This window comes from Aethalodelphis obliquidens, unplaced genomic scaffold (assembly GCF_003676395.1).
Source record: "Aethalodelphis obliquidens isolate GAN/ISIS:26980383/991018 unplaced genomic scaffold, ASM367639v1 scaffold34, whole genome shotgun sequence".
NCBI classification, from domain to species: Eukaryota; Metazoa; Chordata; class Mammalia; order Artiodactyla; family Delphinidae; genus Aethalodelphis; species Aethalodelphis obliquidens.
Genome location: NW_020837978.1, coordinates 13,404,454 through 13,431,759, shown reverse-complemented (window position 1 = coordinate 13,431,759; position 27,306 = coordinate 13,404,454). Strand labels below are relative to the sequence as shown.

At 40.1% G+C, this 27,306-nt stretch overlaps 1 protein-coding gene across 4 annotated transcripts in view; it reads right to left on the bottom strand.

The window, feature by feature from the left end:
* CAP2 (cyclase associated actin cytoskeleton regulatory protein 2) overlaps positions 1–27,306 on the bottom strand; it is a 135,396-nt gene that overhangs the window by 94,137 nt on the left and 13,953 nt on the right. For 3 of the 4 annotated variants that reach the window (XM_027128443.1, XM_027128447.1, XM_027128445.1), the window contains exons 2-3: positions 13,517–13,638; positions 9,913–10,013 (exon numbers count right to left, since the gene is read on the bottom strand). In XM_027128443.1, coding sequence (XP_026984244.1) covers positions 9,913–10,013; positions 13,517–13,637 — 222 coding nt within the window. In that variant the 5' untranslated portion in view covers position 13,638. Of the gene's footprint in view, positions 1–9,912; positions 10,014–11,999; positions 12,138–13,516; positions 13,639–27,306 lie in introns of those variants that run through there. The other variant, XM_027128444.1, reaches the window with a different exon arrangement.

Genomic DNA, 27,306 nt, shown 5'->3' with positions numbered 1-27,306 from the left:
ATACTCGTATTTAACTTTCATGCATATGTATATGCCTTGGGTCTCCAAGTAGGTAATAGGCTCTTGAAGACTAGGCCACTGGGTGCCGATGTAGAAGGGCCTTTATTACACCAGAAGCTCAGTAACTACCGCTAAAAAATGCATGACTGAAATTATTGGAAAGCAGTGTGGTATAGCAGAGAAACTGTGAGCTTAAATCTTCAGATAGGCTTTAGACAGAATCCAATGCTGCTCATTTCTAAATGCATGGCTATAAGCAAGTTACCCAACCTTACTGAGACTGGGCTTCTTTGTCTCGAATTTACGTACCTTAACAGGTTCTCCTAGTGATCAAGTAAAACAATGTTTGTTGGCAGCTGCACGAAGTGCCTAACATACCAGGTCCTCAATAAATGCTAGTTCTCTTTCCCCTTCTTTACAATTGCCTCTGTCACTAACACAGAAAATTTAAATAAGGCAGGGAAATGAAGTCGATCTCTAGTGACTATAAAATTTAGCTACAAACCAGATTTTGTTCATTTGTCAACCATATAGACCCGACATCCATCCATCTACACTAAGATCTCACTATGAACACTCATAGTGTCCTTGCTGAACGCTGGTTCCCAGAATCCCTATGGATTCCCAGGCATCTTGGACTCCTGACCACGAGGTCACCCTGCAGCCAAGCTGTGTGGGATCAACACCATTTGGTGCCCACATTTTCTCACTTGTCTTTTGCTGCTCAGTGAAATCCCTTCCAGGCAATACCTCGATTCCAAGATTTTTTCTTAAAATACCAAATATTCCTTTCCCCTTCTTCTGATGAAAACAGTTTATACATGCTTGTTATAAAAAGTTCAAAAGACATGGATGTTTAGGAAGTAAAAGCTTTTGGTAAGTTTACCCCCTAAAAATTCAAGAAGTATCCTTCCAGACTTTATTTTCAATAAGGCAAATCTTTCTTAAGTGTATATATCACCTCTTTACCCTTTCCTTTCAGTTCCTGCTCCATTATCCTTAGAAAATCTCTTTTCCTGCCTTTTTTGGGTCCCATTTGTCAATTCCGAAGTTATTTTTATAATCAAAGGAGAGTAATTATACATTCATATAAAGAAAAAGAAAAATTCTGTGCTTGGTAGCAAAAGGAAAAAGGAACCAGGCCCAACATCAGCTGAAAGTATGCATCATCTGCATAGAAATCCCTATCTAGTTCTAAGTCCTTCTCTAATTAAATTCACACTCGCCTAGGTATCAGCATTCATAACAAATGAATGCTTTTCATTTAATGTGATTGTTTTCCTGCTTCATCTAACTAAAAGCATAGTGGAAGAGTTTTTCCTAACATTTTGCATTACCTAGTGCTACTCAAAAAACCTTCAGTGAAGATTTTCTTTTTAATTTCTCATCTAACACGGAGTGATAGTTTTGTAAAATAAATAAAAGAACCTTACTAGAAAAATGAATAAAAACCAGACACACAAAGCATAAGTCCAAGTCTTTTAAACTACCAGACTTAGAAGCCTTAAAATTACTCTTGTTGGATTGTTATAAAAGTGTTCAACGTCTTACTCACAATTTTTGTACTCATCTCATAGCAGACCATTAGCAGAATTTGTGGATGGTGGTGGTCTGTGTACTACACGTGGAGTAATACTCTTCTGCATCTTTGCATAGAAAACGAACCACCCATCCCTTACATTAAGTCTGTGGGCAAGTGTCTTCCAAGTTTCTAAGAACTAACTTGCAGATGAACTTTGGGGTGGGAGTCCCCATTTAAAATTTGGGACTGTCTGAACTGGACATATTGAGACAATCTACTGAATCTTTCACTTTTCACCCAGATATTTAAAATTATATAAATAAAACTAAAGACTCTTAAAACCAGGGAGAGCTGGTTATTGGAAATATGCCATGAAGTCCTGGACAAAAATTTAATTTTCTTTTTAGACTCCAAAGTTATTTCTTGCCTGATGGCTATCATTTTAATGTTAATGATTGAAGGGGAAAGCAACATGCCAAAACCCAATGCAAACAGAAAAACCAAACAAAATCCTATTTCTTTTCTAAATCTGACCTTCAGTTTAAAATACTTACAGTAAGGTTCACAAAAATATCCTGTCACACATAGCACTCATGAGATTTCTATTGGGCTACAAGTCACTATACTGATGGATTTTCCTATTACTTATGAATTCTCATCTAGCTTTCTTAAGGTGGCTTAGCGCTCTAGTCTTTCAATGGCTCATTTTCCTCAACTATAAAAGAGGAATGAGAATAAAGGGAATGAGGGGGGTACTACATACATTATCAGGGCTACGACAAAACCAGGATGTGTGTGTGTGTGTGTGTGTGTGTGTGTGTGCGCGCGCGCGCACGTGCACACAGGATAAACAAAAATCTATAGAATCTATGTTTCTCCAATATTTCACTTGCTAATTCAGGACATAAAACCTGGCCTTGATTTTCTTTTAACTCCTCATCTGGGATATTGCTTGATCCAAATTGTCAGCCACAGTACATTCATCTATTCATTGATTCAATAATTTGTTAAGGATTTGATTCATTTTCAATCATTCATTTAGCAAAAATTTATTAACCACCTACTATGCTAGACACTGAGAGGGCAAGAGGAAAACAGCATATTTCTCGAACCTTGAAATAGATCCCAACACTCAACAGGTGGGCCCAAAGGGATAAATCAGACCACCTATTCTGTATATTAAGCTGTTTAATCAAAGCAATTGCAAGTCAACTATCAGCATTCCCAGTACCTTGCCATTTAAAATATTTATTTTGCAAAGCGTTTTCTGAAAGGGAAAGGATTTCTATTGCAAACACATATAAGTGATAAATTATTAATTCATTGAATACCCTGTTTTTTTTTTATATCACCAAAACATCTTATACTTGATATATTAAAAAGAATTGGCTGGTAATGAGTTATAAAATGTATAAACTGTTATATTTTAAAACTTACCATGTTAAACCATAATCTAAGTACAACTGGAAAGGGAAAAACATACTAATGGTAAAAAAGCATATTTTGTACTTGCCTCATGCACACTAAGAAATCTGAAAACACATCTCCTACAGTTAGAGTGACTCTTGGGTCAGAACACCCATATATTTGACCAAGACTGTTTTTTCTTATGTGTAGTTAATACAGAATTATAACGAATTCTTAGGTGACTAGTGGATATACATGTGTGTGTGGGCATGTCTGTGTGTGTGGTGTGTTCTGTGGGGATGGTTGCTTGAATAGAAATAACAAGATAATCTAAATGAAATCAGGTCTTTACTTTTAGACAAAGTATTAATTTTTAGATGCTGAAGCAGCCTCCAGGCAAACAATTCAACTATCCTGAAGTCTAGAAAGAAAACAACAGCAAATGTTCCCATTATTGGCATAGTTTTAGAAAGAAGGAAATACAGGGGGAAAAAAAGGAAAAGGGCCTCTATTTTGCACGACTAGGTAACATGATTAAATTCTGATGTGGGAAACAATCTTCTGAAAGGGTATTACTGAGGGGAAAAATGTTTGGAGAACAGTTGCTGGTCACCCTCAGGAACTCCTGACACAGACTAAGTTGCAGATTCTTGCTATGCTTTTACGTAGAGCAACACCATTCTCGTCAGACCCAATCACCTAATTTTCCCCAGGTGTAGGCCCAGAGGGCCCAGCGGGTGGTGAGGTAGCTCACCCCCAACCACAGCAGCCTGAGCACGCTCAGAACACACCCCTGCATATTTTGGCTCTTCTGAAGTTTCGCTAATGCCAGTGAACACAGAACAGAAGAGGATAATCAGGACAGGCATTCCACAGGCTTTCTTAGAAGGTTTCCTTTAAGCAGCAGAAAGAAAAGCACAGATCTCATCTTAACCTGAGAGATTCATGGAACCTAATTCATTGTTTCAGCAAAATACTCTGGTAACGTATTTTATTTTTGGTGGAGTAAACAGGGAGATCCTGGAGGTTAGTGATGCCTGTGGCCCTTCAAGAGATGCTTAGATTCCAAGTCCAGTTCCTTATTTAGAGTCTCTCCACGGCTCTGAATGTGCTATGAAACTAGAATTTTCAAGGAAAGAGACAGGGATCAGATGTTCTAAACGCAAACATCCTTGAGTTAAAAAGCAGTCACAGGGATGTCCGACTAAGGCTGGTGACTTAATAGGAACAGGCTGTGAGTCAATGCATATGTAGGATAGCAAAATGTGTGTTCAATGCTGAGAATAAAAATTCCCCGCCTTCTTGGGAAGAAATAATAACAGAGCTGGATCTATCTGTGACCTTTCTGAATTCTGCAAATTTGGTGTCAACAGCACAGTGAGTGATGACCAGGCTGAGACAAGGCTAGTGTGATGGGGGAGAAGCGAAGACCCACAAGGGACACAGTTCATCCATCCTGGAGGTCACTGTTCTCCCTGTCACCTCACTCAGTGCTACTCTGAGGAGACACATGAAAGACATGAGTCACACTGACGTTCCACCCTCTCCTCACCCGTTGTGCCTGAGCCCACCTTCGTCATGACCTTTCCATATATTGTGGAAATTCGGTAGGGCAAACTGTAATAGCTGTAGGGTGCAGAGGGCAGGAAGAGGTGGCAGATAAGTGCTATTGCTTCTCACTAGCGATCCAGGTGCCTACAAAGGCAGTGGAAGACAGCAGCCCGGGGGTCTAAGCCTGGCATCTCCCAAACCATGGATGGAGACTTTGGAGACCAGATTTCTGGCTCTGCCATAGGCTCATGGTGCTGCATTCGACACATCATCTACATCTCCTACCTCGCTAAGTTGTAGTTTCCTTCTCTGAAGAAAGAAAGAGAAAAAGAAGAAAGAGAAAAAGAGAAACGGGGCTTCCCTGGTGGCGCAGTGGTTGAGAATCCGCCTGCCGATGCAGGGGATGCAGGTTCGTGCCCTGGTCCAGGAAGATCCCACATGCCGCGGAGCGGCTGGGCCCGTGAGCCATGGCCGCTGAGCCTGTGCGTCCGGAGCCTGTGCTCCGCAACGGGAGAGGCCACAGCAGCGAGAGGTCTGCGTACCGCAAAAAAAAAAAAAAAAAAAAAAAAAGAGAGAAACGAAGAAAAGAAGGTAGGGAAGGAAGGAAGGAGGATGAGAGGGAGGGAGGGAGAGAGTAAGGACGGCAGAACGACAAAGAAAGAAAAAGAGGAGCTTCCCTGGTGGAGCAGTGGTTAAGAATCTGCCTGTCAACACAAGGGACACGGGTTCGAGCCCTGGTCCAGGAAGATCCCACATGCTGCGGAGCAACTAAGCCCAAGTGCTACTGAGCCCGTGTGCCTAGAGCCCGTGCTCCGCAACCAGAGAAGCCACCGCAATGAGAAGCCCGTGCACCGCAACGAAGAGTAGCCCCTGCTCGCCACAACTAGAGAAAGCCTGCACGCAGGAACGAAGACCCAATGCAGCCAAAAATAATAATAAATTTTAAAAAAAGAAAAAAATGAGGATGTATATTGGAATGGATGATTTACAAGGTATTTCCTTCTCTAATAATTCTGACTAACATAACTGGCCAAGACTGTAAGATGCAAGATCCCTGATATAAAGCCTGTTTCATGAAATCTAGATGCAGAATTCTTTGTACAAGTCATTTTTTTTTTGTCTCTGTCATTTGGAGAATGTGAAAGATGTACAGATCCTTTGGACTTGAGATTGCCAAAGTATTCATGTCTAATTATAATAAAAATAAATGTTCAGATTAAAGCTATTAGCAAGAAACTCGTTAATGGGAGGACCAACTTGGCCAAAGGCAAGCAGGACAGTGAGGAGGATCTGTACGGAATGGGCTGTTTCATTGAGTCAACTCCAAACTTGTGCTTCTGATCATTTCTTTGTTTTTTTGGTGGGGACAGGAGGGTTTCTATATAGACCCAGATTATAAAGCACCAAAAATACAAATGGTCATTTTTTAAGTGAGTACAAATTACCCACAAAAGTTTTCTAAAATCAAGGAAGAATATGGATACAAATAGTAAAATAAATATGTAGACATTTTTTCATTATTTATTCTAGAGATAGGTCCACGTAAAGGAAGAAGTGACAACCTGTAAGACCAAGAAGGACAGACTCATGGAGGCCGCAAGGTCTTTTTAAACGAAGGAGTCTGATTTTTTTCTATATCGTCATAAAGCAGGATGATATGTTGTCCTTAGTGTTCTGTGTATCCTTTTTCTGACATGTTTCCTTCGGCTTGTCTTGCAAGTTCAGATGATTGAGGTACTTTCCCAGGCATGGCTCAGGATTTTTTTTTTAATGGTGATGATGCTGTTCTATCTCAAGCTCTTCATCTGGCAACTGAGTAACTCCCTCATGCTTTTTACATGAGACAACGGGTGAGTCACTCAAAGGGGCTCTGAGAGCCCTTGGAAATGATGTCGTCCAGTCTCATTACTGAGAAGGGTAAGGGACTAGTTTAAGGTCATTCTATAAAAAGTAAGAGCCAGCTCTAAAATCCACATGCAAACAAGAAGAGATCATTCTTACTTTCCCACCCTTTGGACATGTCACCCAACCAGCGTGGCATAAAATGAACAAGGTATTTTGTAGATGATTTAAGTATATAACAAATCCTAGGAACATCTAGAAGAGTAATCACGACCCATCAAAAGTATAGCTATAATAATTGTCTAAACAGGTTCATCCTTTATAAAGTCCAGGAACTCAAGGACATAATATTGTGCGGTGCGATTTAACCCTACCATGTGTAGCGTGTTATACTTTTTCGTTGAATTTTATTGCCCTTTTGTTAAAAATGTGTTTCTCTCATTTTCATTGATTAATAAAAGAATATTTCTTTTTTATCAATTTTAATCATGATAAGAAATAAATGTTCCAGACACTTACAAACATTAAAATGTAAATTCTATAAATCTCCAAAAAGGGCTTGAGTTAGGAAGAGCTATATGATTTGCAGTTGTTTCATGATTGTCAAATCATTTAGAAATAGACCCAAGATTAGTTCCATATACCATGAATAGCAACAGGACAGCTTTGTAAAAAAAAAAAAACACAGTCATCCATTTAAGGGTAAATGACAGCTGACCAAGGGCTTAGAATTCTGTAGGCCCAGTTTCTAGGGGATCCTTTCCTTTGACATTGAGGACTATATTTACCCTAAACATCCATTATAAAAGTATGCATTGTTTATTATTTCTTAAAAAGGGCGCAAGCTGCATCAGTGTTCCTGGGCTGGAGGGTAATTTAAATAAGCCCTTCGGTTTATGCTGCCTACGAGAAGGCTTTACAAGATCTAATCTTTTCTAAACCTGTTATGTTCTTCGGTTCAGCAGAGCTTCCTAATTGTAGCTATTAGTTCCTCTTTTTTGTGGTCTGTTCTGTCAATAGACTATTGAGTGTTCAGTAAATTAAGCCCAGCCAGCAGCCAACACATCAAGACAGACGTTAAATTATAGCTCGGCTGCCCTTATTCATTATTAGTATCTGTGAAATAGCTTTTAAGCAGAGGGACAGGATTTAACATGATGCACATTTGTGTCATTCTCAAATTTCCATACTGTACAATCAGGTATGTGGGGTTTTTTTTCCTAGGCAACAGGTGTGTTCTTGGAACAAAGTTCAACCCTCACTTCTGGCTTATGTGAGAGGCAGCAGCTGCAAGCTTAATGTCAGTGACACATGGTTCTATAAGAGAGAAAAAATAAACTATTTGTTTAATGTATTAAAGTAATGGGCAGATGGATGATAGCTGCCTGTACTTTTCTTTGTGTTGTAGAACCAGAGTCTACATTTTTGGATGACAAGTGTTTTTCTCTCTTTCTCTTCTCTTTCTTTCCTTCCTTCCTTCCTTCTTTCTTTCCCCACCTTCCTTCCTTCCTTTTTAAAAAACTAATTAGTGAAAAACATAAATTTCTTTGAGCATTACATATTCATTATTGAGAATATTCCTTCCTTTGAGTCATACTGTTCTCAGGCTAATGAGTGGAGAGAAGAAAAAACTTAATATAAATCAAGCTACACTTTATTTATAACTCACTTTGTTCTAAAAGGAATTTAAAGGAACCGTTTACTATGTAACTTGAAGAGACTTACTTAGTATGCAAACCCTACAATTTTTTAAATGCAAAGTTAAATATACATATTTACAGGCTTCATTATTCCCCAGTAAAAAAAATTACATAGAATTTTGTGAGCTATTACTAATAAGAATTATAATGTACTGTGTACCTCAGAAGCGTAATGTCAATATTAATGGCTATAATAGTGATACAATAATTATTGTAATAGTGTTCAAGAGAGTAAACTGTTCTTTAATCATTCAAGAATCTCATTTAGTGTATTGGGGGTAATACTCCATTTTATCTGTTAGCTTGCAGGTACTATCATGACTCAGTATAAGCAGCTCAGCCACTACCTTACGAGGACAGACTAGGTTTCTGTAAAAAAAAAAAATCAAGCTCAAGAATAGACCAGAGCAATTCTAGAGCTCTGTGATACATTAGAAGTGAATATGTCTTACTACACAGACTTTTCTAGAACTCCTGTACATTAGCGCTTCCTCTCTTTTGCCAATGAGTATTTCAGCAGGTATGTTTAATAAAAATGGAGGCCATGAGAAGAATCTTCATTTTTCTTAGATGTGGTGAACAAACACATTGCAAATGTGATGAGATAAGCACCTATTTAATTACAAATCTGGAACCAGTGGTATAACCTGAGTCACCAGATCCCCTGGAAGACTGGTGTTGAGTGTTGCATATAAAGTCTAAGTGGGGAAGGAGAATCCCTTTATACGTTTTTGTTGTTGTTGTTTGTTTGTTTTTAACCACAAACCACAACTTTATTCAAGAATCAGATTTTCTGTGAGTCTACACTGAAAATGATTTTGCTGGGACTCTCTCATTGCTGAGAAATCTACAAGCAGATGGACGTGGAATTCAATCCTTTGCAAGAAACAAAGGTAAATAAATAAGAAAAACCTGGTCATAAATCTCTTTTAGGTTTTTAATTGGTTTGGCTTTTACCTTAGATTTTCATAAAATGCATGCAAATAACAACTAGCCTCAGGGAGGATGCTAAACATTTTAAAATGCATAAAAGGTGTCTAAAACTGGGAGGCTGGCCTAGATATCATTAAAAGTCTCTACCAATCCAGAGATTATCGAATTCTATGACTTTGTTTTTCCTCAGGCTGCACTTTTTTAAAAAATTGTGGTAAAATACACACAACATAAAATGTACCATATTAACCGTTTTCAAGTGTACAGTTCAGTGGTGTCAGGTATATTCACACTGTTGTGCATCAGATCCCCAGAATTCTTTCTGGAGTTTAGTTTGCATTGAAAAACTAAAACTCTACACCTGTTAAACAAGTTCCCATTTTTCTCCCTCTCCCTAGGCCCTGGCAAGCACCCTTCTACTTTCTGTTTCTATGAGTTTGACTGCTCTTGATGCCTCAGATAAATGAGATCATACAGCGTCTTTTTGTGACTGGCTTAATTTACTTAGCACAATGTCCTCAAGGTTCATCCATGTTTTCCTATGTGTCAGAATTTCCTTTTTTATGGCTGAATAATATTCCTTTGTATGTACAAACCACATTTTGTTGATCCATTCATCTGTCAACAGAAACTTGGGTGGCTTCCACCTTTCAGCTATTGTGAATAATGCTACTATGAACATGGGTATATAAATATCTCTTTGAGATCTTGCTTTCAATTCTTTTGGGTATATATCCAGAAGTAAACTTGATGGACCATATGGTAGGTCCATGTTTAATTTTTTATAGAATCGCCATATTCTTTTCCACGATGGCTGCACCTTTTACATTCCCACCAGCAGTGCACACGGGTCCCAATCTCTACATTCCCTCACCAACCCTTGTTATGATCATTATTTTTAAAAAATTTTAATAGCAGTCATCTTTTCCACAGAGAATGGGGGAGGAAAGTACTCACATGAGTCTCCACGTCACCAGCCAGGATCCTACTCTTCTTTAAAAACTCAGCCACCATGCTGTTCATCAGCTTATCAAAGGCCTCCACCGAGGGTGCCACACCTTTGGAAAAAGAACATTCTGTTATTCCCCGGTAGTTTAGTGAAAAGCTGGTACTGCTGTGCCATAAGTAGTATGGAAGTTTTATGTCATTCATATCATTCTCTTCCTATTCACTAAGTCATTCATTCACCCAATATGTACTTATTAAACACTCCTCAATGGCTCAAGAAAACAGTGTTTTCCTATTTTTCATCCTTCAGAGTAAGCACTTTCACCTACATAATTTCATTTGATTCTCCCCCAAACCTATGAGGTAAGTAGCACTGTCACACTTTGACTGATGAGGAAATGAAGATGCAAACAGAACGCGACTTGTTAAAAGCTCTATACCAAACAAGCGGCAGATCCAAAAACTGAACACGCCTTATGAATCCAAAGCCAGTGTACGTTCTTCTATACCGACCTGTGCAGGTGCTATAATCACCTTGCAAATAGTTACCAAGATTATTCAGGACAATTAAAAGGTAACGATGAAGTCTGGGCAAGTAGGAAAAGCAAGCTGATTTCACACATTTTGTTCCTTCTTCACTTCCCAAGGGGAGGGACAGACAGCAAAGGTGGGCACAAAAATGCCTGGTGAGCTAATCCATAGTGAATGTTGATCTGCCAAATTACTATAAAAGCTGAATTGACAATGGCCCAACCTGGTGTGCTCTGCATTTCTTTCCCTGCTTTTTAATTAACAAAAAATTTTTTTGTCTAAGTCCCTGATTGCATATCCCTAATACTGAGAAAGATAACATTGAGAAATTCAGCAGTACAGGCTATTAAAATCCAAACCCAAACTTAGGAGTCCCTTTCTTATACTGGACAGGAATATCCATGCTCATAAATGCATAGGATAAAGCTTCCTTCTTCTTCCCTGGTTCCCACTTGCCCATATCCACGGGCCGAAAGTGATAGAAACAGTTGTTTACAGTTCTCTGCACCTACGGTCTAACTTCTAAGCAGGATACTGAAGCTGACTTATCCTAAGGTTCAAAATGCTGTATGTACCAACTCCTATAACATAAAAGGGGTGTAAACCCGAAGATTCCTTATGAATTCATTTGGAAATAGATAAACCTGCTTGTTGCCATGGGAGAGGTCTGAGAGGTCTCTGCTGGGTGTTTAAAGTGGGAGAAAGCTCTTCAAATGTGATGGAGGCCTCTACATAGCAGAATGGACAATGATAAAAGGGAATATCAGTTGCCTTTCAACACTCAGCTCTGCTCACACCTCCTCCGGGCAGCCTTTAATGGCTTGTCTTCCTCCCCAGCCTGCATCCTTTGGGCAACCCTTAGTCAAAGCATTTGAGGCCCTGAATAGTAATGCATCGAGACCAAAGATTCTGGAGGATTAGGACTCTGTCTAATTCATCATAGATTCCCCTGCACCTGTCATAGTGCTTGTCAACTGGCAGGCATGAAAATATTTCTTCAACTGTTGAGTCAAACTCACCTGGTTGTCAGGGTGGGGGGAAAACACATCATAAAACACATCACAACAACAGTCTCATAAGGCAGTTCTTTGATCTGTGCCTACTATGGATTTGTAATGGATTGGGTTCCTTCTAAAAGTTTCTTTTTAAATTAAAAAAAAATTAACTTTAGTTACAACATCATTGTAATGGTGATGTTTACATTTAAGGTGAGAGGCTGTCCTTAAGGATTTGTTAAAAATAGAATTTAGGAAATCACCAAAACTGACTAATTAAGAAGAAATGGAAGTGATGTTGTTTAGGATAAGTAAAAGGTTTTAGGATGAATATCATTCAGACATTTTACTAATTATCCTTCTTCATTTCATATTATCAATAGGATAATAAATTGCTGGCTAAGCTGCTTTAAGATAACTTACTTTAATAACTGGCTTGAAATTATTTATTATATTAGAAAATATATGTTTAAATACTTAACTAATTTAATTATATGCCTTCCAATTTTGCTTAGCTTATTAATTTTCTTTTTTTCTTTTTTTGTTGAAGAAAGTACAAAGTGTCTTTACCTCTTTGTGTAAGTGAGGTTCAAATTATTGGAGTTGTTTTTTTTTCCTTTTACTCAGCAACACTACACAGTCTCCTGGGAGTTGGATTTTAACTTTATGTATTCACAGGCTTTATATTTGTGGGCAGCAATCTCAGAGAAATGTCTTTTGATCACCTGATGCCAAAGGCATAAGGAAACAAAGTTACTAAAGAGAACATGAAAATATTTTCTTACAAATAAAGTCTACTGAATCTCATATACCAACTCCATAGTTAACAAAAAGAGGCTTAAAATGAAATCATAGATATGTCTCATTTGATGCGGAAAAAATTTACAGGCCCCTGGCAGCTTTCCTTTAAACAACACCCCCTTTCAATTCATTCAAAGCATTATGTTCGGAGTGGGGGGAGGAAAAAAAACCAGCCTGTGCATTTGTGCTCACACAGTAATTTTTGTCCCAGGGCACGTAATACAAGGCACAGCTCCAAATACGCCTGAAATTCTAGAAGCACCAATGTGGCTCTTGCCTGGTGAAAGCTTTTTTTGAAGCCCCCTCTTCCCCAAGGCTTTTCTCAAGCCCCAAAAGCCTGACAAAATTCAAAATGGGTCAGATAAGGAGGAAATGTGTGTGAGACAAGAATAGAGTTGACAAATTAAATACAGATCGCCTGGTTAAATTTAAATTTCAAATAAATTGTGAATAAATTTCTGAATAAGTGTGTATCATGCAGTATATCCCACGCAGTATTCGGAACACACTTCTAATCAAAAAGAAAAAAAAGAATGTAGTTTATCTGAAATGTAAATTTAACTGGATATCCTGTATTTTTATTTGCTAAATCTGCAACCTTAGAGAAGAAGAAGTTGGAAAAATTACTGTAGATAACTTAGAGAGCTGGCCGTGCATGGTATTTTTTTTTAAAGAAGTAGTTAACTTTTTATAAGTTTGATCACATAATTTTTAAAATCTTTTTTAAAAATTGTGGTATTAGCATATAATTTAAAAAATGTGTTTGGTAAGGAATAGGCAAAAGTAAAACAACGTGATGTGGTCATGTTACATTGAAGTAATATTTGCCTTCACATCAGACTCTCTTCCTTTAAAACTGCAGTTCTTAAATTTAATGACTTGTTCTCTTTAAAATTAAAATGTGCAGAATGATAATTCCTTCCAATTTACATTCTAATAAGGAACATTAGTTTCTTTTTGATAATTACTTAGATAATATATTTAGTCACTGAATGTGGAAGAGCAGCATAAACATTAAAACGAAAGAATAATGACATTTGGCTCATGGATTATGCTCTTAACATGCGCAGATACAGGAAATTTTTGTGGCTTGTGGGTTGAGACTTTTTTCTTTTTCTCTTTCTCTTTTTCAGGGATCGCTTGCATCTGGTTAATGTCACGGTCACATATAAAGGAAGGAGTAGGGGAGTTAAAGTTGATAGAAATATTTCATGAGAACTATGTGATGGGGACAAAATTAATTGACCCACATAGAGATCAGTAATGACAACAGTTTGTGGCCCTACCTCCGCTGACACCGTTAATTTCCCCACAGTCCCCAGGAGGCCGGTGTAACCCTGCAGACAGCGACTCCAGTCGACCGACGGCCTGCTCCAGTCTTTCCATAAGCCCCTGCATCTCTGCCATCCTAGGAAAACACCGGCACAAATGGAGGCCATGTGAGCATCAGGAAGGATTAGCAAGCTGACACCATTAAACTTACCATCAGCAGGAAGGAAAACAGAAATTATTCGGAATGGCTACGGCTTTAATTACCTAGAGAGCACTTCTACATGTCAGGAAAATAGGTGAAATGCAAAACAAAAACCCATAAAACTTGGGGCAGAAAAAAAATAACAAATTATACTGAGCTTATTTTCTATTCACTTCAGTGATGTCTACAAGCCTCATACTGCAATACACAAATATTCATTCTCTTTACACCATGATCAAGTGTCTCCTTGGATGCTTCTTTGTTCTATGATACAATTTATACATAGTATTTACTTAAAAGCCTCTGAACATATATTACCAACGTTTCTGCTAAATGGTGACAGCATATTTTAACTATTTCCAATAACTCTTTCTGTTAAAGTATCATTCTCCAGGGGACACTAAACCCACTGATAATTCTTGTTTACTCAATTACCTTAAACCAAAGAGCCTAGCACAGAAGTATGAGTTTATCAAACTGCATCATTTAGCAGGCAACAGAGACCAGCCCCTCCAAGAGCTGTCTTCTACTTACTATAATTTGTTCCAACATTTTTGTTGATGAATTATTTTAAATTACAATTCTTCTGAATGGTGGAAGTTTTAATTTAAAATAATAAAAATGGTTATTTCCCTTTGCTGCTAGTTATTTCTAGAAAAAATTTAGTCTTAGGTGGGGTTGTTTTTGGACACAGGGATCTTCATTTACCCAGCACTCTTGGCTGGGATAAATGGGTTTTGAAGCTAAGAGACTGAGAATAAAAGTGGGGCTGGATATCTATCCTTCCTGCTTCCAAACAGATTTTATTATAGATAGCTACACTGAGTAGCTTGAGGACAAGTACTTTAAAATTATTGGCCCTCGATTGTAATGTTATTAAGGCCACCCCTGATGAATGGAACCCAATCGAATTTGGCCAGGTTCATGAGATCCAGTGTACAGGTACCATAACTCTGACCATACCAACCTATGACTGGTTTGGGCCAAATCAGGCTGCTGCTCCAGAGAGAGGGAAACATGCCTCATCTTAATCAGTGTCCGGAGTCCTTCTCACTCTTATGAACTTTCCTGGTATCATTCTGAGCCAAAGAGGACTCGCATGCTCCTGCACCAGAGACAACACTGCCCCAGAGTATGGAGAAATTTTATTGCTCTAAGATGTGTAAATATTTTCTGTTGCTGCTGGGAACAAGGTAATGCATTTCTCTTTTGTATTTTGTATTCCACTAGTTTTGAGCTTAAGCATAATAATGACTTGCCATTGCCATTTTTAAAAGCAAGGTTACACATATCAAGACATGTGGACGGCTCTGTACTTCTGTGTCCAAATGTCAGATGGTCACCAGATACGGATGGTGGAGTTCACTGTCTATTTTGGAAAGTCATCTCCTCTGAAACTGCCAGCAGCTATTCTTTCAAAATATGGGGCAGTGTTCTCTGCGCAGCTGAAATCAGCATCTAATCCCAAGGGGATTCAAAATTAGAAGTTTCTCATCTATTCTCTTCCTCTTAACGTCAGAGCTTTTGCTTCCATCGCAATTGAAAAAAAAAAAAAAAAAGGAAGAAGAAATTTAATTGAATTCTTTACGTAATCTTACAAGGGAACTGGGTATCCTGTAGGTAGGTGAAGGCCAATTGAGAAATGATAAAAGCCCCTCAAATCTTTTAATAGTTGCCCATCTGTTCACAGTTATCTATGTTCCCTGTTACTCAAAGTGCCAAATGTTACCACCATAGACCCAGCCCGTGATAGAAAAAAATGTGTTTGCTTTGTTAGCAAGCTCCCTGTCCCCCAACAGAGAAGCACCAACCACCTCCAGCCACTCCCAGAGCCGTTCAGCAAGGCCTGGTACATTTCACACATAGGACTGCTGTCCCTGACTGTGGCTTAATCAGCCTCCCTGACAAGACTCAAACTCACACTATCTAATAGTGCTCCATATGTTGAAAGACAGCAGGAGTGAGCCCATAAACTGCAGGGCTGGGCAGATTGGTGTGGAATGCGTCTAAAAGCGAATCAGATGTCACTTCATGTGAAATCACCAGGAGCTAACGTCTGGCAACAGCCTCTTAAGAGGTCAAAATACAGCTCATGCAAGTTGGAAAGATGCCTCTGGGTTTTAAATTTTAGAACAGTTTCTAAGAGACACGGAAGAACAAATAAAAGAAAGACTATACCAGGATATCAAAAATACACATTAGCATTCCCAGGGAAAATGACACAGTCCAAGACAGCTGTGCCCTCTTCTCCCAACACACACACACACACACACACACTTCCCCCCACATGTGCCCTCAGCTGCCAGCCAGGCTCTCAAGAATGAAGAAAGGACAGAGCTGTGGATTCTCCAAATTCTTCCCAGGCAGTTCCATTCGCCTTGGTTTTCCAAAGTGGATTTAGCCAAGTTTGGATGAGGAGGTGGGAGCCAGGAATTAAGAATTAGGCTGAGGAAATGGATAGGGCAGTCAAAGCAAATGTAGGCGGCAAGGTCAGGCTAAGGAATGAGTCAGGGCCAGGTGGACAGACAGATGAGCTTGGATCAGGAAGCCAACAGAGGAGGGGGATATGGCAGGATGGCTGGATGGAAGAAATTCTAAGAATCTGAGGAGAAGCAAAGAGAAGCCAGATACACAGCTAGAGAATCAAGAGACTGGGTTAGATGATGCAGCTCAAACTTGGCCTCCAGATTTCCTCGTCGTCCTATTCAAGTAGAAGGCAACCCCAAGCTGAGGTTCCCCTATAATCTACAGCTAATCGAGAATAAACAAACATTTGACCAGAGTGTGAGGATGGGTGGAAAGAAAAAGGGAGAGGAACGTAGAATTTCATGACTTTCTCTTTTTAATGTTTTAGGAAATTATACTTGACATTAATCTTAATTCCTTGTTTTGTATTAATTTTTGAGTATTTTGAGTTTCTTTCTAATGGGAAGTGTAACTCATCCTTGTCATTTTTTTCTTATTTGAATTTCCCCCTTTCATTTTTTAAGTTTTTTTTAAAATCAAACAATGCACAGAATTTACAGAGTCAGTAGTTCTACAAGGCTTATCACAAAAACACAACAGTCCCGACTGCCTCCTTTCATTCTCTGTCTTGAGCGTCAACCATGTTCAATTATTTCTGCTGTTTCTTTTAGTAATTACCTCCTTATCTCTGAATAGCATGGTTCGATCTCTGTCTTGTTTATTTTCTTCAGTTTTAGGCATTATCCATTGAGTTCCCACCAAAACCATGAGGGTATACTTTTCTATTGCCCAATCGCCAGCAGCACATTAATGCACATTTCCTCTGGTCCCCCCTCCCAATAGCGTTATATCACAATTTTTGTGTGACCGATCATCAGTGTTAACATAATTACGATTATTCACAGCTGAGTCATGAGGTGTGCTACGATTGTCTTCCATGTTTTGCACAACCTGTTTTCCTAGAGCCGTGTCGTTCAGCTTCTCAGTCTTCTTTGTACTTAAATAATTACTCATCTCCAAGTTCTTCCCCCAGTTCTATACGTCTCCTTTCCAAAGGGCCAAACACATTTGGAATTCTCTTAGCTTTTTCTTCTCAGAGGCATCTCTCCTGGAGAATCACTCCAACTGCAAGACTGCTCTGCAGGCCTGCTGCACACCTGTCACCTGGGCTCTGCCTCTACCTGCCCTCCCTCCTGTGTGGGATCACCTGTTTCTTGGATTCTCTATCATCCTCTTTCTTGGGGCACTTTAACCGGGAAGAGTATTGTCCTCTGAAAAAAGGTACATGAAAGGTCAATTTTTTTGAGACCTTACAAGTCTGAAAATCTCTATATTTTGACTGCTGGTTTGGCTGAGTGTAGAATTCTAGGCTGGATATTTTCCTCAGAATTTAAAAGGCTTCACTCCATTTTCTTCTAGCTTCCTAGGCAACTGTTGAGAAGTTCAAAGCCATTCTGATTCTTCAGCCTTTAGATGTAACCTGTGTTTTCCTCTCTGGAGGATCTTCTCTTTATCCCCAATGTTCTGAACTTTCATGGTAATATGTTTTGTTTTTGATCAAATATTTTCTTTTAAGTGATTTTCAAGCGTGTAGAAAAGATTGGAGAATGGGCAATTGCATATTGTTTGTCTGTGGGTGAGTTTATAAAACAAGTTTGTTTCTTTCAAATAAAGAAGTTAGCATTCTGAATATTTAGAATTCAAACTTCTCTCACGTCAACTGCATACATTTACAAAAACTTCATACACTTCAATAAGAATATAGCCAATCAGTATTTTCTCATATACTATCTTGTAATAATAAGGTGTTCTAGAAACAATTTCCTAGGAAAAAAGGTAGCTGTCATTGTTTAAAAAAATTTTTTTTTTTGGCTTCACTGGTCATCTTATAAAACCCATTGTTAAATTACAGATATTTAGTCCCTAACGTTGTCCAATTTTATGTCCAATGACTACACTTAAAGCCTGAAGAGAAACAGTATTTCTATCCTTTTTCACAGCAGTTTTCAGAAAGGGAGAGTTCCCCACACTTTCAAACCTTTTTTATAAGGTCTCAATTGCTTTGCTTATATTTAACTGGGGTAGTATAGAGAGGCCCTGGCTTTGGAATTACTAGCTAGGGGGCTTTGGGAAAAGAGCTTGATTTTGTTTTGCTTTGTACTACCTATACATAGGATTGCTATAAATATGCATGTAAAAACATAAAAAATCTGGCACGTGGTCAGTGACAAACATGTTAGCTACTGTCATGAAGATATCCCATCTTGCATTGCTCCTATGGGAATAGTTAGGTCTACATACCACTACATCAAGTTTTTGTGTACTTGAAATGTTAAGCAATCATCTAGGTCTGGCCAATGGAAATGACTAGCTGAAAACTTCAGGTCAGTACACGCTTATTATTATTTTTTTCAACATTTCACTTTCCTCTTCCATGTACTTATTCCTCCAACATTTCGAAAAGAGTTTTCTCAAGTCCGTGTGTAATGGTTACTATAAAATAAAAATTTTGCTAGGTAATTAGTAATTTTGTAGTCACAAAGTTCCCCCCCCCGAACATTTTTATAATGACTCTTTTGCTTTTAAATAGTTCTCTGAGAAGGACACAAGCATAATCTCTGTGGAGCCATTTTTGGAAAAAAACACTCCTTCATCCTTCATACTTTCTCAACCAAACCATCTTATGCTCAGGGATAAGGGGTCTGCTAAGGCCCTAACTCCTCAGTCTAACCAGTTATAAAAGCAGCTTTCGTAGCTGCTTTTGAACAGTTGGCACACCACGGCACAGAGTAAATGGTGATAAGCCCAGAATAACAGCCTATTTGTATTACACACTTGGTATCTACAAGACAGACTGCCCAATTAAAATACTGCCTTGTGCCATCTTTTCTGCTAGCACATGCACACCTTGCCTCCCAAGAAGACCTGTCCTAGCTTTTCGTGGGCTGAGGCTGTATCTTACTTTCTTTGTATCTCCCATTGAGTCTGCATGCTGCTGCACACATGGAGAATTCTATAAATATTTTTTGATTGACTAATTAATTGGCTACCACTCACTGCCTTTCCCTCACCTGCCCACTCACCGACATAATCCTAGATCAGGCGGAAAGCCAGATTTTCGTAGGAGAAATTTCCATTTAAAAGGAGATACTAGGGCTTCCGTGATGGCGCAGTGGTTAAGAATCCGCCTGCCAATGCAGGGGACGCAGGTTCAAGCCCTGGCCCAGGAAGATCCCACATGCCGCGGAGCAACTAAGCCCGTGAGCCACAACTACTGAGACTGCGCTCTACAGCCCGTGCTCTGCAACAAGAGAAGCCAGGACAATGAGAAGCCCACGCACCACAAACGAAGAGTAGCCCCCGCTCACTGCAACTAGAGAAAGCCTGTGCGCAGCAACGAAGACCCAACACAGCCAAAAATAAAAACAAATAAATAAATTTTTTTAAAAATTTAAAAATAAAATAAATAAAACGAGATACTAGATTAGTTATTCCCACTGAAACCCTCAGTGGCTTCCTCCTGTGATTTGAAAGAGCACCCTTGCTCCCCCTAATGTGAACATTTGGGCTTTCCATAGCTCCTTTTTCTTTAGGATTTTAAAATTTTTAAAACTCCACATTGTCCAAAGAGTTTTGTAAATTTCCCATGGCAAATTCATAAAACTAGTAAATGCTCCTTTGGTAACATTTTCAGGTTAATAAAAGAGCTAAGTCTTCCAGGTTGCTGGTTTCAAGTTCTCACTAGGCCAAAGGTGCAGAAATAATTGTGGTGAGTTTCTCCCCTGGTTCTGTAAGGGAAACCCAGATCCAAGCGATTCCAAAATTCACAAGCCTAAGATTACATAGAAAATAGACCTGAAGGACAGGAAATTGAAGAATGTGTCATGGTAAGGCAGGGCAGCTGGCTTATATGTGAGCTCTCTGCACAATATAATCACAATGGACGACTTTCTCTATAAGTCCACCCACATTCAAAATAAATATTTGTTAAACTATCATCCTATCAGACTTTCCTAGTTTGTTATTTGTCTTTATTGAGACTATATCAATTACCTTCTTTCTTTTCTCTGGAAACTACCAATCACTGGGGGGAGTGATCCTGTGAGTCACTATTACTAATTAGGGTAATATTATACAGTATAGAAGAAACAAACCATGGTATTTATTCATTCGTTCATTGACTGGCTCATTGAATATGCCTGTTTTATTCATTAAGTTAGTCCTCACTATCTGCTAAGCAAATGCTCACAATCTAGAAAATCAAAAGTGATTAAAATACATATTCTGCCCAGCTGTAGTGGGAGGGGGCTGGAAGCAGGTCCTGCTCAGTCAAGCCAGGGAGTTATTTCACTAAGAGACACATTCACATCGCCAAGGTACCCGCCTTCATATCTTTCCCTTAGTTTCCTATAGGAATTTCTGGTGCCCGCTTCTCACAAACAGCAAAAAAGCCACCATTTTCTTTTTACTGCAAAGAAGTTTCAAGAGTCTCTGAGCTTTGAAACAGTGTAATCAGAATAGGAGAGACCAGAGAGTTATACAAGTAAAAGAACACTTTCAATTTTTCACAGAGCTGGAGAAAATGTATATGAGATCCTGATTAGACAACTGATTCCTATAAAGCCTCTATGTTCCACTGCGGAGAAAAAAGCAAACTTCATCTTGATTTTCAAAGGCCCTCACCCCAGCTCTACACCCCACCAGGTTCCTAAGAGCCCGTCACAGAGACCACTCACCCCTTCCCAAATGGAAGGCCCCCAATCCCTCTTCTCTGCCACAGTTCTGCCATTTCCACTTCTTTCAGGGCCCTTCTAGACACTGCTGTACCCATTCTCCGAATCCCAACCCTCCAAGAGGTCATCCCTTGTCTCACAAATCAGAGATAACCTCCCTTGAGGTATTTACTTCCTGTCATGCTCATCAAATCAAGAGTAGAGTACAGAAGGGTAACATAAACAAACCACATACAGAAATTACCTCCTCATCCCATCTGCCCTCTCCATGCTGGTGGCGTCACTCCTCAGAACCATCCCTGGTCAGTCTTGTAGTATAAATATTTCTCCTCTAAGTTACAATCTCTGAAGATAAGAGGCTGGGACTCATAGCTTGATGTGGTGGAAAAAGCATTTTTGGCATCAGAGAATCTTAATTTGAGACCCAATCCCTTAACTGACAACCGTGTGACTCTGGGCAGATCACTTAACCTGAGTATCAGTTTTCTCACTTCCAATACATGAACTCATTCCTTCTTCTTCATTCAATGACTTAAGACAATTGTATGCAAATATGTTTTGAGCCATGTTCTGTGCTGGTTGCTGGAGCTACACAAGTGGATGAGACACAGACTCTATTCTCAAGGACCATGATTTCCTTGAGGAGCAGACAGTTTGGCTGTTGGGGACAGCCAGCCCTATAGGATACCAGGACACAGCGGACTGGGCTATTTCAGCAGAAGAGAGTCCAGTGGAATCTGAGACCACAGGGAACATCTAAGTATGTCTTGAAGGCTGGTGCTGTGCCCTGACTTGGGGTGGTGAGGCTGGGTAAGGGCAAAGACATAAAATCATAGACTCTGAATGCTGACTGGGACCCGGACAGACCCCTGTCACATTCCCATCATGAAGTGGGAACTCCCTTAGCTAAATGTGAGGTAAGACCCCTTTACTGAAAAGGAGCTCCATCCCTTCCCCCTTCCGACCACCTTTCTACACTCCTATATGCTATTACAGACTCTTTCTATTCCTGTGCTCCCACACTGCCCTTTTGCTCTTGCTTAGGCTGTGGAGGAGGCAGAGGTCAAAGAGATGCTTCCAGGAGTTCCTCAAGGGCCACATCCTGGCACTGGAAAAAGAAGAACCATGGAGTCCCTGCTGGCCAGGCTACCACAGCCTGAGTAGGGTTTCCATGGACCTTTTGTCCCTCCATAAAGTAGAAGTATTGCTCACCTTGTATCTAGAATACGTAAAGAACACTTAAAACTCAACAAGAAGAAAAGTATTCCAATTTAAAAATGGGTTAAATATTTGAATAGATATTTTTCCAAAGAACATATGCAAATAGCCAACACTGCCTGTAAAGATGCTCAACATCAAGTCATCAGGGAAATGCAAATCAAAACCACGATGAGACGCCCACTAGGTTATCTGTTCTATCTGTAACCACCAGGTTATACATTCCCTAGGTGAAGGGAAGATACCCACCAGAATGGCTGCAGCCAAAAATACAGATAATAACAAGTGCTGGTAAGGATGTAAAGAAACTGTAACCTTTCTACATTGCTGGTGGGAATGTAAAATGGTGCAACTGCTGTGGAAAAAGGTTGGAAGTTTCTTAAAAAATTAACCACATATTTACCATGCTGTCCAGCCATTCCACTTGTAGTTACCTACTCAATAGGAATAAAAGCATATTTCCACACACACAAAGACTTGTACACAAATGTTCATGGCAGCATTAGTCACAATAGCCACACACACACACACACACACACACAATGGAAACAACCCAAATGTCCATCAACTGATGAATGAATGAACAAAATGTGCTCTCTGTCCATACAGTGGACTATTATTCATCAATAAAAAGGAATGAGGCACAGACACATGCTGCCACATGGACGAACCTCAAGAACACTATGCTAAGTGAAAGAACCAGACCAGAAGACCATGTATCCTATGATTCCCTTTAAATGACTCTCTAGAAAAAGCATAGAGACAGAAAGTAGATTAGTGGTTGCCTAGGGCTGGGAAGAAGCATGGAGAGTTACTGCAAATGGGCACAAAATTTCTATTTGAAGAGATGGAAATGATCTAAAATAGGATTGTGGTGGCAGTTGCATTATGTACTAATAATTATTGAATTGTGCACTTAAAATGGGCCAATTTTATGGTACGCAAAATTGTACCTTTATAAGTTATGAAAAACAAAAATACGTACTATTCCTCTTTATAAAGATACGGTTGAAAATCGGTTAAGTCTGAGGGACTTTGCCAGTCTTACCTCCCAACAAAGTCATAGGTGGTAATTAAACTTAACCAGAGGTTGCTCTGAATGGCCGCAACCCTCGCTCCCGGAACCAGTTGTACAGGCCAAGATAGGTGACAGAATAGAGCACAGTTCTCACTGCTCCTCTCTCTTCTGTGCATCAGAATCACTGGGGAGAAATGGAGCTTCCTAAATGCAGATTCCTGGGCTCCACTCCCAGCAATACTAATTCAGTGGTTCTGGAATACACATTTTTAAGCAGCACACTTCAGAGTACAAGGACCCATGCTTTGGGAAACAGTACAATAGAGTTGCACAGGAATGTTACAGGTGCGCGTGGGAATGTGTGCAGGGGGTCGAGAAGGGTGGGTACTCACTGAGCCCTGGGAAGTAGGGAGGCTAAACGAAATCTCAAAGGATGAGGAGGTGGTGTTCAGAAGAAAGGTAAGGAAGGCATTCCTGAGCCCACGCCCAGCATATGCAACCATATGGAGGCATCACAGCCAGAAAGTACTTATTGAGCACTCACTATGTGCCAGGAGCTACCTAAGAAAGCACAAGGAACAAGGGATTGATGAGGAGTTAGAACGAGTGGTAGATAAAGCTGGGAAGAGACTTGGGAATTCACCCGTGCACGTGACAGTGGATTGAAGAAGATCTGAGGTATAGACTAGGCAAGATCTGAGAAAGGATGAAATGGATTAAATGAGGTTGAGAGGGAAAGGGAGAAGGTAGGATGTCTTAGATGTCTTGCTTCGGGATAGGGTGGTACCAATAAAAATGGAGATAGGGAGTGAAGGCAGCTAATGAAGATGGGAGCTCAGTTCTCGCCATCTGAGTTTGAAATGCAGACAGTGATATGAGATGATAGCTGGCAGCTTCAAGTAGGGACCTGAAGCTCTACCTAATAATAATAACACCTTCCTCAGGATGCTTGGGAAGATTAAAGGAGGTGATAAAGCGAACTTTGTGAATTACAAAGTGATGCCCAGGTATCATTCTTATAATTTATCTCTGAAAGCTCCACAGCATTTATCACTGTGATCTGTACCCAGTGAGTGCTCAACCCGTGAACTGTTACTGCATGTGTTACCACCGCTCCTGTCCCCCAAACACAATGATGGTAACATCTCAAACATTATACTTCTAAGACCATGCCATAGAGCAAATAAACTGCAGAAACACTATTGACTGAAAGCATAAAAGGGGATATCATTTCATATAGTCAGTTGTTTCTCATAACATGACTAGAAATGTTTTACTTTATTAAACTGGCATTTCTGCATTAAGAATGCCATGTCTCTCTGGAATAATGAAGGTACTAGGTTTGCTGAAATTCCTTCTAAACTCAAAATTCTAGCATTCACTGTAGGATTTACATACAACTGAATAACAGATCCAGTAACTCTGAGGATCAGTTCTTAAGTGCTGGGCCCATTTTATACCTGGATATTTTCAACAAATGCAAGTGGGATCATTTGATTTCAAATAGCCAGGTGATGAATTTGGCCCAAGAGCGCTCCTTCAACACTTTTTTTTTTTTTTTTTGCTATTTCATGTGTCTCCAGCCTCCTGGGTCTACTTCCATACTTGACTTTGATTTATTATTTGTGACAAAATCAGAGTTTTCAACTAGACCTGTGGACCACCAAAAGACTAGAAGTTTTTCTTTTATTTTTTTTGCAGTACGCGGGCCTCTCACTGTTGTTGGCTTCTCCCGTTGTGGAGCACAGGCTCCGGACGCACAGGCTCAGCGGCCATGGCTCACGGGCCCAGCTGCTCCGTGGCATGTGGGATCCTCCCGGACAGGGGCACGAACCTGTGTCCCCTGCATCAGCAGGCGGACTCTCAACCACTGCGCCACCAGGGAAGCCCGAAGTTCTTCCTTTTTGCTCTTTGGACCTGGGAGCCCAAAGTAAAGAGGAAAGAGAGAAAAAAGGCAAAGAAGAAAGGAAAGAATGGTGGGGTGCAGGGAAAACAGAGGCGAAAGGGAATAAGGAAGGAGGAGGGGCTACCAGTGCCAGTCCAGAAGTAGTAAGCTTACTACCCCCTATCTCTAAACTGTGTTCAAAATGCAAGAAGAAACTCCTGGCTCTGAAGAATGAACAACAGCAGGAGGATTGAGGAGGGCAATCAAAACTTGAAAAAGGAACCCATGTGGGAGTGCATTTCTGGGCTTTCTCCTCTTTTCTCTTCAGATTTGACTTGAGGTTGGAACTGCACAGGGGGTGCAAGCCACAAACTCCACGAGAACCCTCTTCTTCTCAGCCAGAAGACTTAGAAAGGGGGTCCCTATAAGTGGAAGAATGTGAAGGGAAGTCTGGGTTGTTTGTTTTCTTGTTTTTGTTGTTTCCATTTTTCTTTTCCAAGAGTGGCTGCAGTCACAGAACTGCATGGTAGACGAGCAAGCAGCAGCACAGACAGCTAAAATTTCTCCAAGAAAAACCTGGTCTTATTGCCAGAGGAGCAGGGAAAAGGAACCTTTGTGATCCAAAGAGTGTAGGCAGAACCCTGTCATTTTTCCCTCTTACTTTTCTCTCAGTGCTTTGCTCTGAGAATGGCCCCCGTCTTGGGGAAACCATACTGCAGCAGCGTGAGCAGCTAAAACCTCAAAAGAAACCCAGTCTTTCTGGCCAGAAGACCAGGAAAAAAAGGCTCACAGGGGCAGGAGAGTGTGGGAAGAATCCCAGAGAGGAGAGAGCTAAAGAAGGGGGTCCCTTGATGCTGTGCATGAACCAGTGCAAACCCCAGTCTCGCCCCTGAGCTGTGCATGTGTGGGACAGATTCAAAGGCTTTGAGAACTGAACTACAACGTAAGTTCTGCTCAAGTCCCACTGCTCAAGTCCCATGCTAACCCCTAAACAGTGCTTCCATGGGATCCAAGGCAGCAGAACAAAGGCTTTGAAAAATGAAATGATGTTGGAACCACTGCCCACAGAATGCAAGACAGAACTGGGTTGACTGCCTGGTAAAACAAAAAACTGCGCATTTCGAAAGGACCTGATTCTCACAGCATAATACTCAAAATGTCCAGGATTCAATAAAAAAATATCTAACATGCAAGAGACCAAGGACATGTGATCAATCCTCAAAGGAAAAGACAATTAACACATGCCAACCCCAAGATGACACAGGTGTTGGAATTATCCGATAGATTTATAGGAGCTGTTTTAACTACGCTCCAGGAAATAATGGTAACCATTCTTGAAATGAATGGAAAGATAGAAGTTCTCAGCAGAGACACAGAACCTATAAAAGAGAAACAAGTGAACGTTTTAGAACTGAAAAATACAATAAACGGTAAAAAAATGCATGGGATGGGCTCAATAGCAGAACAGAGATGACAAAGGAAAATATCAATAAAGTTGATGTAGATATTATCCAGTCTAAAGAACAGAGAGAAAAAAGGTTGAAGGAAAAAGTGAACAGAGCCTAAAAAGCCTGTGGGACAACATTAAAAGGTTTAATATTAATGTCACTGGAATTCCAGGAGAGGACAAAGAGACTGAGGTAGGAAACGTACTTGAAGAAAAAATGGCCAAAAACTTCCCAAACTTGGTGAAAACTATACATTTACAGATCCAAAGAGTGCTATCTGTCTGGTTATTATACACATAAACACGTAATGTATTACAGTGAGTTGCCTCCAAGGGAAGAACAAGAAAGATGAGTAAAGATATAACTGCCTAAAAAGAAATAAATAAAATGTGATGGGCTATCATTCTCTTTGGAGAGCTGTCACAAGTATTAAGAACTTCAGTTCTTTTCTCTTTTTTAAAAAAATAAATTTGTTTATTTATTTTTGGCTGCGTTGGGTCTTCGTTGCTGCGCGCAGGCTTTCTCTAGTTGTGGCGAGCAGGGGCCACTCTTCCTTGCAGTGCGGGGGCATACCGCAGTGACTTCTCTTGTTGTGGAGCATGGGCTCTAGGTGCATGGGCTTCAGTAGTTGTGGCACACAGGCTCAGTAGTTGTGGCTCACAGGCTCTAGAGCATAGGCTCAGTAGTTGTAGCGCACGGGCTTAGCTGGTCCACAGCATGTGGGATTTTCCTGGACCAGGGCTTGAACCGGTGTCCCCTGCATTGGCAGGCAGATTCTTAACCACTCCGGCACTAGGGAAGCCCCGAACTTTAGTTCTTAGATGTCTTCTCTAA